The sequence below is a fragment of the Orcinus orca genome, chromosome 10 (genome assembly GCF_937001465.1).
Source record: "Orcinus orca chromosome 10, mOrcOrc1.1, whole genome shotgun sequence".
Lineage (NCBI taxonomy): Eukaryota > Metazoa > Chordata > Mammalia > Artiodactyla > Delphinidae > Orcinus > Orcinus orca.
This window is the reverse complement of record NC_064568.1, coordinates 68,456,717-68,474,089: the sequence shown is the minus strand read 5'-3', so window position 1 is coordinate 68,474,089 and position 17,373 is coordinate 68,456,717. Positions and strand designations below refer to the sequence as shown.

General features: G+C 41.1%; 1 protein-coding gene across 4 annotated transcripts in view; it reads left to right on the top strand.

Moving 5' to 3' along the window:
* Positions 1-1,161: 1,161 nt before the first annotated feature.
* STK38 (serine/threonine kinase 38) overlaps positions 1,162-17,373 on the top strand; it is a 41,316-nt gene continuing 25,104 nt past the window's right edge. Inside the window, exons 1-2 of one of the 4 annotated variants that reach the window (XM_033424131.2) lie at positions 1,162-1,460; positions 5,896-6,031. In XM_033424131.2, coding sequence (XP_033280022.1) covers positions 5,901-6,031 — 131 coding nt within the window. In that variant the 5' untranslated portion in view covers positions 1,162-1,460; positions 5,896-5,900. The remainder of the gene's footprint in view (positions 1,461-5,895; positions 6,032-17,373) is intronic. The other 3 variants (XM_033424130.2, XM_012532300.3, XM_004267667.4) reach the window with 3 other exon arrangements.

Genomic DNA, 17,373 nt, shown 5'->3' with positions numbered 1-17,373 from the left:
TGTGGAGCACAGGCTCTAGGCACGCGGGCTTCAGTAGTTACAGCACGTGGGCTCAGTAGTTGTGGCTCACGGGCTCTAGAACACAGGCTCAGTAGTTGTGGCGCTCAGGCGTAGCTGCTCCGCGGCATGTGGGATCTTCCGCGACCAGGGCTTGAACCCGAGTCCCCTGCTTTGGCAGGCGGATTCTTAACCACTGAGCCACAGGGAAGCCCCGGCGGAGTGGTTTTTGTGTGCTAAGACAAAAGGAAACTAGGCTTTGAGGTCTAGAAAGATGAAAGTACTCAAGGAAAGCCTATGTTTTTAAGACCATTAAGGAAACAAAGCCTGGGACTCCAAGCTTGAAGGATAAAACTAAGCCCTATGGTCTTACACAGTTACACAAGAGCGTGGGGGTACCCTAATATCACAAAACACACTAATGAATGACTTGCACACACGCTTTTTTCTCTGCCTACATGGCCTCTATTGAAGGCAGGCAGGGACCATGTCTTATTCATCTTTGTTTCCAGGAGCCTGACACTTTCCCGTTAAGAGCACTGCACTCCACTCTCAAGGAACCAGTGAGTGACCAAAGGCTTGGGACCTCTTTGACTCAAGGGGTGGGATGGACTAAGCGGCCAGGTAGCCTTGAAAAGCAGGTTCTTCTGTACACACGGGGATGCCAAGGGCTCCAGCGGACCTATTTATGATGAAAATCAAGAGAAGGTGGGGGACCAAGATTACACAGGTGATAAAACTTCATGGAGCTACACATGAACGCGAGCATGCACCCACACGCACACGCACAAATGAGTGCATGCCAAACTGGTTAAATCTGAGTCAGACTTGTAATCTAGTTAATTGCATTGGTCTAGTCAATTGTATCCCGCCAATGTTAATTTCCTGGTTTTGATAATGTAGTATAGTTATGTAAGATGTTGAGGGAAGCTGGGTGGGTGATGGGTAAAAGGGACCTCTTTGTACTAATTTTGCAACTTTTTGTAAGCTTATAATTATTTCAAAATAAAAATAAAAAGACCCTCCCCCAAGCCCAGCTCCGCCCACCCCGAGAAGGCTCCACACCTCACACTTCCGCGCTCAACCCAGCCTCTCCTGCTGGAATAAGGCGAGGAGGGGCGGGGCCGCGCACGCGCAGAGCTGAAATCCCCACCGCTTCGCGGGGAAGTAACGCTTGCGCAGTCTGGGCGCCTGGCCGCCGCGGCAACAGTCTCCGCGGTGAGGGACCGGGCCGCCTTGGCCCCTCCACTTGCCGTCTTTTCCGGCAGTTGGGGCGCTTCCTGTTGTTCGCACCCGTAACCGCCCCTCGGACCCTACCTCAGAGCCCCTCGGGCGTCCCGTCCCCTCCTCTGGTCGGCTGGCTGCTGGTGCTGGGGTTTCGCTTCTACTCACGTCGAGACCGCTGGCCCGGCCGGCGTTTGCGGCTGTCGGCTGCCCTCAGCCCTGCCTCCCCTGGGGCTCTGGTGAGTGTCTAGCTGCTGTTGTCTTCGGTCCATCCGTGGCTTTTCCCTTCTCTCCTCTTCCCCCCGACTCTTTTCGGGGTTTTCCCCTTCCCGCTGGCGTCCTGTTTCCAGCCCTGCCCTTTCGGCCCCTCCTGACAGTCTCCCTCCTTCTGGCTTCCAGAGGCTCCTTGTCGGTCCTCTGCACGTTTTCCCAGTCCCAGGCTCCCCACCCCGTCCACTCTGTCTTCGTGTGCAGTTGGGGCGGGGAGCCAGGCTTTCTTTCCGTGTTGCCTGCTTTGTCTGCTCCCTGCCACCGCTCAGTGCCCTTCGGGATGTCGGTCGTTATGAATGTTCACCTCCTTGTCTTTTTTCTAAGAACCTGAGAGGTGTTGTGTGAGGCAGAGATGTTGGTACCTTTGCCTCTGCCCCCTTCCTGATGGTCAATCTTAGGGTACTGGCCTTCAGAGAAGCTGTCTCTAAACCACAGGGAAATTTAGTGAAGACTCTTCTTTTAAGATGAGTGGAGAAGGAATACCAGTTAGAACTTGGAGCAAAGTCTGTACAGAAAGACTTAGAGAAAGCATGCAGAACGGCAAGTAGAGAGACCAGATCTCCCAGTTGACTAAACGACACAAAGAGAAACTTGTTCTTTTTGAAGTGTACAGAGGAAGGCTGGAGTGAAGAAGCCCCGTGCTTCCTCTCCCTTTCAGCTCCCTTTGGCTCTGACTTAGAATTAGCCAGGCAGTGGATGTGGTTTCCCTAAGCACAAAACAACCACCGCCACAATAACAGTCTCCACTGTCCACCCAAGCGTTAGATGGCAGCTTCCTCATAAGACGAGGAGAAGAGCTCTATCCAACTCTGTATAGAAAACCATTCCATGTCCTAACCCTACCCCAGTCATACATACATATTTTCAGCTCCGGGTAATGGACATAAGAGACCAGTGTTTTCCTAGCAGATCTTTTATAAGGTACTTAACTATGCATAGCACTGTGCATGATAATGGGGAAGGATATTAAAAGTAGTAAAAGATAGGGTGCTTGCTCTCCAGTGGCTTACAGTTAGTTCAGTAGGAGGAATTAGATATGTAACTCTTAAGGAATAGTCTCAGCCCCAGTGTTGAATTGTCCAAATATTGGGTTGTCAGTCACAAAGAAATAAAGAATTTTGGTGAGAAAAGGGGGTATTTATGGAGTTAACAGGGTACCATTTTAAAGTCAATCAGTTAATCATGCGTAACTATCTAGATTGAATATAACAGTAGTTTTCATTTGATCTCCTTTTAACGTTTGCCCTGACTTATGAGGATCACATTCTTTTGTTAATTTTTTTTTAACTTTTAAGAATTTCTTACGTACCTTTTATTTCTTAATTCTGAGTTGGAGAATGAAACAAATAGGGCAGAGGCCTCCAGTGGCCTATAGGTCAGGGCAAGAAGGCTTAAATTTGTCAAAAGCTTTAGGCAAAGCCCTGTAAAGTACTTGGTTGGCCCACTAAACCTATAAATTGCTGTAGGGCACTAGTAATTGTAACTTTTTTTTTTTTTTTTTTTTTTGGCGGTACACGGGCCGCTCACTGTTGTGGTCTCTCCCGTTGCAGAGCACAGGCTCCGGACGCGCAGGCTCAGCGGCCATGGCTCACGGGCCCAGCTGCTCCGCAGCACGTGGGATCTTCCCAGGCCGGGGCACGAACCCGTGTCCCCTGCATTAGCAGGCGGACTCTCAACCACTGCGCCACCAGGGAAACCTGAAATTGTAACTTTTGATGAAAGATTATTAGAATTAGGCTAACCCTTTTATGAGCGGATGAAGAGGAGGGGGAGGAGGTTTGAAGAATCATCAAAGGGAAGGACAGTGCAACCTTTTCCATTACATCAGAGACTGTATGAAGGTTGGAAACCATTCAGCTAGAACATTGTTGGCCTGCTATATGAGTTTCTTTGAGTGCACTTAATCTGTTGATCTTTTACAAAGGTTAGGAAGTCATGGTAGTGACTTAAATGGGTCAAAATGTTTGTGCCCCAGATTTTATATACCCGTCAATGTACATGTAATTTTGTTCTTTACCTTTGTTGACACCTGAAAATCATTAACTTGCTCAACTTACGTTTACTAATTGCCTATTATATGGAAGGCGCTGTTTGTCTTAAACACTCTCTAGTTGTATTTTTATGTGGAAATAATTTCATTTGTTAAAATGTAAATATATATATATATAGAGAGAGAGAGAGAGAGAGAGAGAGAGGGAGAGAGAGAGAAAGAAAGAAACAGAGACATTCTCCAGAAATTTTCTGACGAAGGAGGAGTACTAAGGGCTCTCTCGCTTCAGACTTGTTTTTAAATCTGCTTTTAAAATTTCTTCACCAAACTTAAAGTACATGTGGTTTTCATTGTGGGTGGAGGGGGTACAGGCTGACAAATAAGGAACCACACCCGAGCTTCATAAACCAAACAGAGGTTTTAAAAAAAATTCCACTGATAGCCTAAAAACATTTGAGTTTGCTTTGGTGTTAGCAGAAACTTTCCCATAAAAAGTAACATTTTATAGTAAGGTAGAGATGAGTTCAATATCTTGAATTTGTGATTACTGATCATATTGGCTCATCATGAATCAAAATGTTTGACTTTGAAGTAGAGCCTTGATTTTGACTCTTTTTTCTCTGATGACAGTATTCTTTGTGATTTTCCCTGAGTATCTTTTTATAAAATTGCTTAGTGTTAAGCCTATTTTCTTAGTAATAATAAGTGTTTACACATTCCTTAAAAGCCTAAGTTTAATCTACAAAACAATTTAAAAGTCCTTGAAAATGGCCCTTGGCCCCTCCTGATTTTTACTCAGCTTCATATTGGGATGAAAAGATAGACTTAGAGGCAGGTCCTGTAGGAGGAAGGCATGATAAGGATAAAATATTGAGCATTATTGCCAATGCTGGAGCAAGTTAAGGTTGGTGAACAGTTTGGCGAGGTGTGACAATGTAGGTTGGCAAAAAATATTTAGGGCAAATGAGATTTAAATTTAGGTGGGGAAAAAAGTTCTGTAAACTATTTAAACCTTGTTGGTATCAGTTTTCAAATATGTAAAACTAGGAGGTTAGGGTCTCTTGTTTTTGAGATATCTTCCATCACTGAAATTATGATTCAGGTTTTTTCTTTTGTAATATTGTTTCCATCATAGGTCTTTGTTTTAACTTGTCAATTCAACTAGACGGTAAACATCTATCAAATAACCATAAGCCATGTCACAGTACATATATACCTATAGATGAAGATTTTAGTCATAGATTTTTTTAAACTATAGAAATTGTAAATTTAAAAGTTCTTGGTAACTTAATGGTAATAGTACACACTCATTGAAGAAAATGTAGAAAATGTGGAAAACAAGAATAAAATCTATTGTATTCTCACTGCCTAGAGTTAGGCCACTGATAACATTTTGATATATATTTCTAATAATTCTGTGCATATACAGTAAACACATAAAATGGTATACATTCTGTTTTTTAACCTATTCTTTTTCACTTAGGCTGGAAATATTTTCCCTGACATTAAACGTTTGAGCTTTTTTTTTTTTTTTTTTTGCTGTACGCGGGCCTCTCACTGTTGTGGCCTTTCCTGTTGCAGAGCGCAGGCTCAGCGGCCATGGCTCACGGGCCGAGCTGTTCCGCGGCATGTGGGATCCTCCTGGACCGGGGCACAAACCCCTGTCCCCTGCGTCAGCAGGCAGACTCTCAACCACTGCGCCACCAGGGAATCCCTGAGCATATTTTAATTGTCTGCATATTAATTTCATTGTAGGACTTTCCCATAATTTAATCAGTTCTGTTGTTGGTTATTCAAGTTACTTCTAGTTTTTCTTTGTCATTACAATGCTGCATTGAATCCCCTTGTGTATGAATCCTTATGGGTCTTTGATTTCTTCAAGGTAGATTCCTGGATGGCAAAGAATTGTACTGTCTATGTTATATATTCTTAATATATGTATCTGGTACTGTAACCTTGTTCTCTTCTTTTTAAAAAATGCAACACTATGCTTTAAAGATATATTCATGTTGCTTTTAGATACAGGTAGATTGGCTTCTGACTGTTGTATGGTATTTCTTTGTATGCATCCATAACATTTTATTTATGATTTGCTTACTGAATTGCCTCCAACTTCTCATAACACAGGTGATGGCATAGTGAACATCCTCTGTAATGCACATCCTGTGCATGTTCCCTTAAGAGCCTGTGTGACAGTTTCTGTAGGCCTTATACCTAGGGATGATATTTCCGGGTCAAAAAACATTAATGTATACTTATTTTCACCAAGTATTATGTTTGTCTGTTTTTTGTTATATATTGTTTGTCCTCCAGAAAACGTGGGTCAATTTACATTCCTACCAATAGGGTAAGAGAGTGCATAATTGGTGGATTCTAACTCCAAAACTAATACCTCTTTTTTTTTTTGTTTCTAGCAGCCATGGCAATGACAGGCTCAACACCTTGCTCGGCCATGAGTAATCACACAAAGGAAAGGGTGACAATGACCAAAGTGACACTGGAGAATTTTTATAGCAACCTTATCGCTCAACATGAAGAACGAGAAATGAGGTAAAGAATTTTGAGAAAATTGTGTCATGGTTTTGGCATCCATATCTAGTATCATAAATCACATTCATAATATGGTTGAAAGGAGACAAGAATAGCAGCAGCCGTGTTACAGCCCATTCGAGTACAGTGGAGTGACAGTGTCACTGATTTCCAAAGCCCTTGCTATTAACCCACTTATTTCTGATACTAGTCAATAACATAAAATTTCATGGTAGTATAAAAAAATTAATTGGGCCAAAACCTTAGAGTTCATTGTGAAGGCAGTGTGATGTAATGGAAAGAGCAAAGCTTATGGAGCCAGATCTGGGTTTAGAATCCTGCCGTTACCATTTAGTAGCTGTATGAGGTTGGAACAAGTTCTTAGTCTTCCTGCGTATCAGCTGTCCCATCTGGAAAATGGGGATACTACTATTTGCCTTGCAGGATTGCTGTGGGGATTAGATAAAACATATATGAGTACCCACCAAAGTGCTTCACACAGTAATCACATAGTTAATGGGGTTGTAGCATTACTGAGTCCAATCTCATACTGCTCGCTGCACAACAGGCCAATAAATTGAGAGATGAGTTGTTGAGGGCAAGAAATAGTGGCTTTATTCAGAAAGCCAGCAAACCGAGAAGGTGGTTTGCCCCTAAAGAACCATCTTGCCTGAGGCTCCTTTTGTATTAAAAGGGAAGGGAGTAAAGTCAAACATTTCCTGGTTCCAATCATTCTCCGGAGGCATTGTGTTCATTTCTTCCTCCCTGCAGTCATTCATTCACAGGTGGGCCTGGTCAGGATGTTTCCTGTGAACTAAGGGTACCTTAAGGGTACGTACCCTTAAGGGTACTTTTCGGAGTTTTGACAAATACATACACCTGTATAACTTAAACCCCTATCAAGACATAGAATATTACCATCATCCCAGAAAGTTCATCCCTGGAGATTCTCCTTCAACCCCAGGCCACTGTTGTGATTTTGTTTCTACCATAGATTAATATTGTCTATTCCATACAAATGGGACATGTATAATGGATTCTTTTGAATAAGGCATCTTGCACTCAGCCTGTTTTCAAGGTTCATCCATGTTGCTTTTGTGTGCATAGTTTGTTCCTTTATATTGCTGAGTACCATTCTCTTTTATGACTACCATAGTTTGTTTATATATTCTTTTGTTGATAAAAATCTGGGCATTTTAAAGTTTTGGGCTGTTTTGAATAAGTTTCTCTGAACATTTGTGTACAGATCTTCTTGTGAACGTTTGTTTTCAGTTCTTAGGTTAATATTTAGGAGTGGAATGGCTGGTTTGTAAACATACATAGGTATATGTTTAGTTTTATAAGAAACTGCTAGACCTTTTTCTAAAATATTACCAACAGTGTATGAGAGTTCTAGTTGCTTTATATATATTTTTTAACATTTGTGTTGTCAGTCTTTTAACTTTAGCTATTCTTGTGGATGCTTAGTGGCATTTCATTGTTGTTTTATTTTATTTTTAAACTCTTCCTCTTTTTTTTTTTAAATAAATTTATTTACTTTTGGCTGTGTTGGGTCTTCATTGCTGGGCACTGGCTTTCTCCAGTTGCGGCGAGCGGGGGCTACCCTTCGTTGCGGTGCATGGGCCTCTTAGTGCGGTGGCTTCTCTTGTTGAGGCGTGCGGGCTCCAGAGCGCAGGCTCAGCAGCTGTGTTGCAGGGGCTTAGTTGCTCCGCGGCATGTGGGACCTGGGTCCCCTGCATTGGCAGGCGGATTCTTAACCACTGCGCCACCAGGGGAGTCCCTCATTGTTTTAATTTGCATTTCTCTGACAATGATATTGAACATTTTTCTTTATGTGCTTTTTTTGGCCATTTGTGTATTTTCCTTTGTGAAGTGTTCAAATTTTTTGACCATTGAGTTTTAGGAGTTCCTTTTATATCTTAGATACTGGTCCTTTGTCGTAGCTGTGTTTTGCAAAGGTTTCCCAGTCTGTGCTTTCCTGTTCATCTAATTTGGCATTTTTTTCTTTTGTAGTTATTGCATTCTGTGACCTCTAAGAAACCTTTGCCTACCCCTAAGTCATGAAGATATTCTCTTATGTTTTCTTCTGGAAGTTTTATAGATTTAGTTTTTACATTTATATGATCCATCTTGAGTTAATAAGTGTGTATGGTATGAGGTGGGGTTTGAGATTTATTTATTTATTTTCCTTATGGATATCCAGTTATTTAAGCACTATTTGTTGCAAAGATTTTCTTTTCCCCATTAGGTTGCTTTGGCACTTTTGAAAATCAAGTACTGTGTAATTGTGTACCTGTATCTGGGCTCTTTATTCTGTTTCATTGATTTATTTGTCTGTCCCTATGCCAGTATCAGATTTTTTTAATTATGGTAGCTTTGTGGTAAGTTTTGAAGTCAGAAACTGTAAGTCCTCAACTTTGTTGTTCCTGTTTTTTTTCGAGATTGCTTTGGATATTCTAGGTTCTTTGAATTTCCATATAAATTTTAGAATCAGCTTGTCAGTTTCTACAGAAAAGCCTGATGGAATTATGGTTATAATTGTATTGAATCTGTAGATCAGTTTGAGGGAGAGTTGACATCTTAATATTGAATCTTCTGAGGCTTATCTCTCCATTTTGTTAGGTCTTTAATTTTTCTCAGCAGTATTTTGTAGTTTTAGGGTGGAGGTCTTTCATGTCTCTTGTTTGTCTATTCCTAGTATTTTTGGAGTTTTTTGATGCTATTGTAAGTGGATATTTAAAATTTCATGTTCCACTTGTTTGCTGCTAGCATATAGAACTATAACTGAATTTTGTGTTTTGACCTTATACCCTGTGACTTGCTAATTTACTTATTCTAGTAGCTTTTTTGTAGATTCCTTAGGATTTTCTATGTGAACAATCATGTCATAGCCAAATAGGGAGTTTTGTGTCTTCCTTTCCAATCTGTACAACTTTTCTTTCTTTTTCTTGCCTTTTTACATTGGCTAGGATTTCAGGTACAATGTTGAATGTAAGTGGTGGGAGTAGACATCTTTTGTTCCTGATTTAAGTGGGAAAGCACTATTTCACTGTTGTGATGTTAATGTAGCTTTTTCAAAGATGCTCTTCATAGGTTGGGGAAGTTTCCTTCTGTTCCTATGAGACTGAGAGTTTTTATCATGAGTGGATGTTGAATTTTGTCAAATGCTTTTTCTGCATCTTTGAAATGATCATACTGTTTTTTCTCCTTTATTCTCTCACTGTGGTGAATTACATGGACTGATTTTTGAATGTTAAACTAACCTTCCGTTCCCGGGGTAAACTCTCTTGGTCATAATGCATTATTCTCTTTCTGTGTTGCTGGATTCAGTGTGCTAACGTTTGGATAACGATTTATTTGCAACAGCTTTCTGCAGGAGGGTGTAGATCATAATTTAAATGACCTTGACCTTAAATATGCAGCTCTGTATGCGGAATAGCAAGATACTTTATACCTGGTGGTGGCTAGCTGTTGTTCACTGGGACAAACAAGAGCTTGTACAGTGCTCTTTGTTAGGATCATGGGGAATTCAAAAATAAATTTGCACACTCTATCTCTAGGCATGTGAAACTTGTTGGAGATGGTTATTTTCAAATACAGCCACTCTCTTGAAATCAGAGCTTCTGGAATCGTAGTTACAAAGCAAATGCTTATGAGTTCTCATTAAGTTACTTGTCTTATTTGATAATAGTCAGTTGGTTTTTTTTTTTTTTTTTTTTGCGGTACGCGGGCCTCTCACTGCTGTGGCCTCTCCCGCCGCGGAGCACAGGCTCCGGACGCGCAGGCCCAGCAGCCATGGCTCACGGGCCCAGCGGCTCCGCGGCATGTGGGATCCTCCCGGACCAGGGCACGAACCCGTGTCCCCTGCATCAGCAGGCGGATTCCCAACCACTGCGCCACCAGGGAAGCCCGGGTTTTTTTTTTTTAATTAATTAATTTATTTATTTTTGGCTGCGTTGGGTCTTCGTTGCTGCGTGCGGGCTTTCTCTAGTCGTGGCGAGCAGGGGCTACTCTTCTTTGTGGTGCGCGGGCTTCTTATTGCAGTGGGTTCTCTTGTTGCAGAGCACAGGCTCTAGGCGCACGGGCTTCAGTAGTTGTGGCTCGCAGGCTCAGTAGTTGTGGCACACGGGCTCTAGAGCGTAGGCTCAGTAGTTGTGGCTCATGGGCTTCGTTGCTCTGCGGCGTGTGGGATCTTCCTGTACCAGGGCTTGAACCCACGTCCCCTGAATTGGCAGGCGGATTCTAACCACTGTGCCACCAGGGAAGCCCAGTCAGTTGGTTTTTAATCCTACTGGCTCTGCCCTGTGGTGCATCATTGATATGTATCACATTCTCCAGGAACAAGATGATACATGGTTTTATTTACTTTGTTAGTAAGTGTTATATTTTGATTTACACTAAGATTGCACCCCCAAAATTGGTTGAAATCAGTGCTTTTTTTGTTTTGGATTCTCAAGATGGAAAGACCTTTCAAAAGCTTTCATGGTTTTTCTTTTCTTGAAGACCAAATTAATCAAAGCACAGTAAAAAGAGAATGTTAGACATTTAAGAGGATTAGAATGTTTTTGTAATTTTTGTTATTAAATCACCGTTATTTTTCATTTAAAAAAAACAGTAGATACTTTGAACTTTTCAGAATTAGTATTTCCTTGTTAATCTTTTTAGCGCCCTCTTTTTTCAAAATTTTTATTTATTTATTTTTGCGGTAGGCGGGCCTCTCACTGTTGTGGCCTCCTCTCCCGTTGCGGAGCGCAGGCTCCGGACACGCAGGCTCAGCGGCCATAGGCTCACGGGCCCAGCCGCTCCGCGGCATGTGGAATCTTCCCAGACCGGGGCACGAACCCGTGTACCCTGCATCAGCAGGCGGACTCTCAACAACTGCGCCACCAGGGAAGCCCTAGCGCCCTCTTTTTTTGTTGCTGTTCTGTTTTTTATTTTAAAAATTTTTTATTGGAGTATAGTTGATTTACAATGCTATGTTAGTTTCAGGTGTACAGCAAAGTGAATTAGTTATACATATATATATATATCCATTCTTTTTCTGATTCTTTTCCCATATAAGTTATTACAGAATATTGAGTAGAGTTCCCTATGCTATACAGTAGGTGCTTGTTAGTTATCTATTTTATGTATAGTAGTGTGTATATGTTAATCCCAATCTCCTGATTTTTCACTTCCCCCCACGTATCCCCTTTGGTAACCATAAGTTTGATTTCAAGATCTGTGAGTCCATTTCTGTTTTTGTAAATAAGTTCATTTGTATCATTTTTTAAATTAGATACCACATGTAAATGATAACCATATGATGTTTGTCTTTCTCTGACTGACTTTACTTAGCATGATAATCTCTAGGTCCATCCTTGTTGCTGCAAATGGCATTATTTTTTTTATGGCTGAGTAATATTCCATTGTATACTTATATACCACATCTTCTTTATCCATTCCTCTATCGATGGACATTTAGGTTGCTTCCATGTCTTGGCTATTGTAAATAGTGCTGCAGTGAACATTGGGGTGCATGTATCTTTTCGAATTATGGTTTTCTTTGGATATATGCCTAGGAGTGGGATTGCTGGATCATATGGTAGTTCTATATTTAGTTTTTTAAGGAACCTCCATACCGTTCTCCATAATGCTTGTACCAATTTACGTTCCCACCAGCGGTGTAGGAGGGTTCTCTTTTCTCCACAACCTCTCCAGCATTTATTGTTTGTAGATTTTTTGATGATGGCCATTCTGACCGTTGTGAGGTGGTGTCTCATTGTATTTTTTGCATTTCTCTAGTGCCCTCTTTTTTGGACATGAGTTGATACTTGTTCTTGAGTTTGTTGATACAATTTGATAAGACTATTTTATTTCAGGTTTTATCACCCCTAGAAAATTAAAAAACAGTATATAAACAACTCATATAATTCAACATCAAAAAATCAAACAACACAATTAAAAAATGGGCAGAAGGGCTTCCTTGGTGGCGCAGTGGTTGAGAGTCCGCCTGCCGATGCAGGGGACACGGGTTCGTGCCCCGGTCTGGGAAGATCCCACATGCCGCGGAGCAGCTGGGCCCGTGAGCCATGGCCACTGAGCCTGTGCGTCCGGAGCCTGTGCTCCGCAACGGGAGAGGCCACAACAGTGAGAGGCCCGCATACCGCAAAAAAAAAAAAAAAAAAAAAGGCGGGGGGGCAGAAGAACTGAACAGACACCTGAAAGAGGAAATGCAGATGGCCAACAGGCACATGAAAAGATGCTCAGCATAGCTAATCATCAGAGAAATGGAAATCAAAACCACAGTGAGGTTCCCTATATATGTGTTGGCATACGGTATTTGTTTTTCTCTTTCTGAAATACCGTATGCTAACACATATATATGGAATCTAAGAGAAAAAAAAAGAAGAAAAAAAGGTCATGAAGAACCTAGGGGTAAGATGGGAATAAAGACACAGACCTACTAGAGAATGGACTTGAGGATATGGGGAGGGGGAAGGGTAAGCTGTGACAAAGTGAGAGAGTGGCATGGACATATATACACTACCAACGTAAAATAGATAGCTAGTGGGAAGCAGCCGCATAGCACAGGGAGATCAGCTCGGTGCTTTGTGACCACCTAGAGGGGTGGGATAGGGAGGGTGGGAGGGAGGGAGATGCAAGACAGAAGAGATATGGGAACATATGTATATGTATAACTGATTCACTTTGTTATAAAGCAGAAACTAACAAACCGTTGTAAAGCAATTATACTCCAATAAAGATGTTAAAAAAAAAACACAATGAGATATCACCTCACACCTGTCAGAATGGCTATCATCAAAAAGAATACAAGTAAAAAAAAAAAGAATACAAGTAACAAATGTTGGTGAAGATGTGGAGCAAAGGGAACCCTCATACGCTGTCTGTGGGAATGTAAATTGATGCAGCCACTGTGGAAAACAGTATGCAGGTTTCTCAAAAAGCTAAAAATAGAGCTACCATATGACCCAGCAGTTCTACTCCTGGGTATATATCTGAAAAAAAACCCAAAGTCACTAATTTGAGAAGATAAATGCACCCCAGTGTTCATGGCAGCATTATTTACAATTGTCAAGATACGGAAGCAACCTAATTGTCCATCAACAGATGAATGGATGAAGAAGATGCTGTTTATGTGCATATATACATACACACAGAATGGACTACTACTCAGGCATAAACAGGTATGAAATTTTGCCATTTGCAGCAACATGGATGGACTTGGAAGGCATTATGCTAAATGAAATAAGTCAGAGAAAGAAAAATACTGTATGATATCATTTATATGTGGAATCTAAAAACTACCACAAACCAGTGAATATAACAAAAAAAGAGGACTTCCCTGGCGCAGTGGTTAAGAATCCACCTGCCAATGCAGGGGACCCAGGTTCGATCCCTGGTCCGAGAAGATCCCACATGCCACAGAGCAGCTAAGCCTGTGCACCACAACTACTGAGCCCACGTGCCACAACTACTGAAGCCCACGTGCCTAGAGCCCATGCTCCACAACAAGGAGAAGCCACCGCAATGAGACGCCCGCGTACCACAACAGAGTAGCCCCCACTCGCCACAACTAGAGAAAGCCCGCGCGCCGCAACGAAGACCCAATGCAGCCCAAAATAAATAAAATTACAAAAAAAAAAAACAAACAGACTCACAGATATAGAGAACAAACCAGTGGTTACCAGTAAGGGGGGGCAGTTTGGGGAGGGGAGTGGGAGGTATGAACTATTGGGTGTAAGATAGGCTACAAGGATATATCGTACAACATGGGGAATACAGCCAATATTTTGTAATAACTGTAAATGGATTTTAAGCTTTCAAAATTGTATCAAAAATTAAAAATTAACAAAAAAAGAAAGAAAAACAGTGATTGTCAGGTGCTTCCACAGTAGTAAGTAAACTAAAATTAGAACTGTCAGAAATGGAGTTTCAAGTGTTTTGATGTTATGGGGGAAAAGTCACAGAACCTTGATAAATAAGCAGAGTTTTAATGATATGAGACAATTGATGGTAAAGAAACATTTTATTATGGGTATATGGCTAATATATGATGAGCAGTTTGAAATAATAGGTATTAGGCTAGTAAATTTGAGGGCTAATAAAAGAGATCATGTTGTAATACAAAATTTTATTTTGTTTGTATATGCCTTGTCTTGTTGCCTTTAAAATCTCTAGTATTTCTCCCACTTATATGCAACTTTTGTGCTGTTCCATTTATAGTAGAACACTGGGTTATATTTGAACAAAGGATTTACTGCAGGGGAAATGAGACCAAAGCCTAAAGGCAGAAGAAAAAAATCATTTGCAAATTGTTTTCTGTATAAAGGTAGAATATGAGAACATTGGGCTGTTTCATAGAAACACTACAGTAAGTTCTGCATATTGGTTTCAACACAGTTAAATTCCTTGAGTCTAGTGCCCATTGTACAGTGTTGCAGAATGCTTATTAAAGCTACTTATAGATGGTAAACTGAATCCCTTCAGTAGTGCAAGTTCATATTCTTTTTTTAATCTGTGTTTTGCCTTCAATAGTGGCCTCTGTGGTAAGCTTCTCCAGGAACAGCAATTCTCCTGTTCTCTTATGTGATCCTAGGTACACATAAGAGAGATAGGTGTTGATAATTGCCTAGTTGTTCATAGAAAATTAATGGTTTGGATAATTTGAGCAGTTTGAAATCAAAACTGAGGCAGCTGGCATTTCTTTTTACAATATTCTGTGTTGTTTCTGTTCTTTATGAATACTATTTTGGTGGATTAATTAAAGCCATAAAAGCCTAATTTAATAGGCAATAATTGTATGCTCTCCCTCTAAATCAAATAAGAACTATCCTGCATTTTACCCTCTGAGAACCAGCATTTTCTGCTACTTCTCTTCCATATTCTTACCCAGGTTTTCCTGTTTGCTTTTAGTCTGATCTGATACTGAGTTGCAATGTGTGATTATTACTAGTGAGCAAGTGTCAGTTTTATTTGGGCCCCAGATATGGTTAAGTCTAGACTTATCTAATGATATTCACTGACTAGATATCAGTCAAACAAAAGTAATTTGTTGAGATTTTTAAAATCTTGTGTAATCATTTTTAGGGTATTTCTTGAGAATTCAGTTTTGATCATGGAGATGCCCACTGTTTATTCCTATACCATTTTTCCTGATTATTTTAAGTGTGTCATCAGCAGAAATTAGAAATATTGTCTACTCAACTTGCTTGTAGAGTGGACTAGCCTTTTCCTCCCATCCCTGCTGCCTCTGAATCAAGCTGTGCTTGGAGGCGAGTCTAAATTAGGTGTAGTGAAGGGGGCTAATTAAAAGAAGTAGTCATGAATGTGTGTGTACATTGTGACATGTTCCGACCTTTTTTCTTTCTTTCTTTCTTTTTTTTTTTAATTTAGCAACATACATCTTAAAAAGTTGCTGTGTACAAAGCATTATTCTTAGTGGAGAAGGAGGATTCAGATGTGGTCCCTGCCTTCAAAAGAACTTACCATCTCACGTGGGAAATGGTCTCACATGATAATAAATGGAGCTCACTCCCGGAAGCCTTGCTGGGTGGGGTTGGGTGTGGCCTCTGTGTGTGAAAGTGCCTCTCCCTCCCAGGGTTCTGCTTTGGAACACTGGAGTTGAGCTGAAGAGGCCTGCCTCATCAAAGGCTGGAGTGTTAGCTTGCGGGGCCCTGTGACCAGAGAGACATGTGGTGGAGGGGCCTGCCTTTCTTAATCATTGTGGGCATTTTTAAACACACGCGTAGAAAGACTAATACAATGAGCCCCCATATAGTCATCCCTCAGATTCAGTAATTATCAAGACTTTGCTAAATTTGTTTCATTTATTCCATTTTATTCTTTCTTGCTATTGTGTTTTAAAGCAAATTTCAAACATCTGTCATTTCAATCCTACGTACTTCAGTATGCATCTCCAAAAATATGGCCATTTTCTTGTCATCACAATGCCAACGTGAGTCTAACCAAGTTAGTAATTCCTTGGTATTGTCTTACAGAGGATGTCACTTGTAAGCCTTTTGTAAGACGTCACCGTGTTTGCCATTTTTGCGTCTTCAAGATCTTTGTTGCTTGGTCCCAATAAATCATTACCATGGATAATTTTGCATGATAGAGGCTTTTTCTGGATACTTTCTCTAATGAAAGAATCTGAGGGGAATTCCCTGGCAGTCCAGTGGTTAGGACTCCGAGCTCTCACTGCCTGAGGCCCTGCGTTCAATCCCTGGTCAGGGGACTAAGATCTCACATCTCATAAGTCGCGTGGCGCGGCCAAAAAGAAGAAAAGAATCTGATTGTGTTCAAGGTGTTGATTCTGTTAACTTTACTCTCAGGCAGGTTATCTACTGAGACCAGTTTAATTACACTTGCAGCAGAGCTGTAGAATACTGTCCAGTTTAGTTTTAAAATTTGGGCTGTCTCTGTGACACACATTGTGTGATAGCACATTGGACTGCTGTCACAGTCTGGTGTGGTCATTCAAAGAATATATAGTCAGAAAGTATGATGGTGTTTGATACTCAAGGCGCAAAAGGAGCTGACCATGGTTGAGTTCTTATAGTTCTTGCCATGCATTGACTCTTCTTATTCTTCCCTACTTCAACTATTTAACCATGGAAATGGAATAATTTTCACTCCTGAAATTGCCAATAGTACAGCCTTCTCCCTCCAATACATATGCACACAAAGATGCATATCCCAAAATATTCTGGGAACTAGAAGAAAAGTGAGCAGACTGGGAGCCATGCAGGTGCTTTCTTCTTCCCGTCACGGTCAGAGTAGATCTTTTCACTTCCTGGGAGTTTGGACACAAATTCTTGTTTATCATCTCAGCCTGTGGATTTATACTGTAATATGATTTCTAACAGTAATTAAATGTAATTAAATAAAAATATTCATTTTAACTAAATACTATTATAGCAATAAATACTCATTGACTAAAATAAAACTCATTATCTTCCGATGTTCCTCTCTCTGTGCTTCCTGTCTTGGTTAGTGGCATCATTATCCTCCCACACAAGAAATTCTAAGACTGTTCCCTTGACTCCTTCTGCCAGTTGGTTATCTTTGCAGTAGCTCTGTTCACTTCATTCTAGGTTTCCAGCCCTAGTTCCAGGTATTTATTGTCCGTCGGACTAACGATAGCTTCCAGTTTGCCTCCGTCTTTGTCAGTTGCTTTCCCTGCCAGTCCATCAGCTCATTACTTCGGGCTGCCATTCTGAAATAGAAACCTCATCACACCACTCCTTTGTGCACAAGCCTCTGATAGCTCTGAGGTCTACAGACTAAGAGCCAACCTTCTTAGTGTGGCATTGCAAGTTGTGTGTGCCTCAGCTGCGCTAGACCACAGGCTGTTGCTTCGT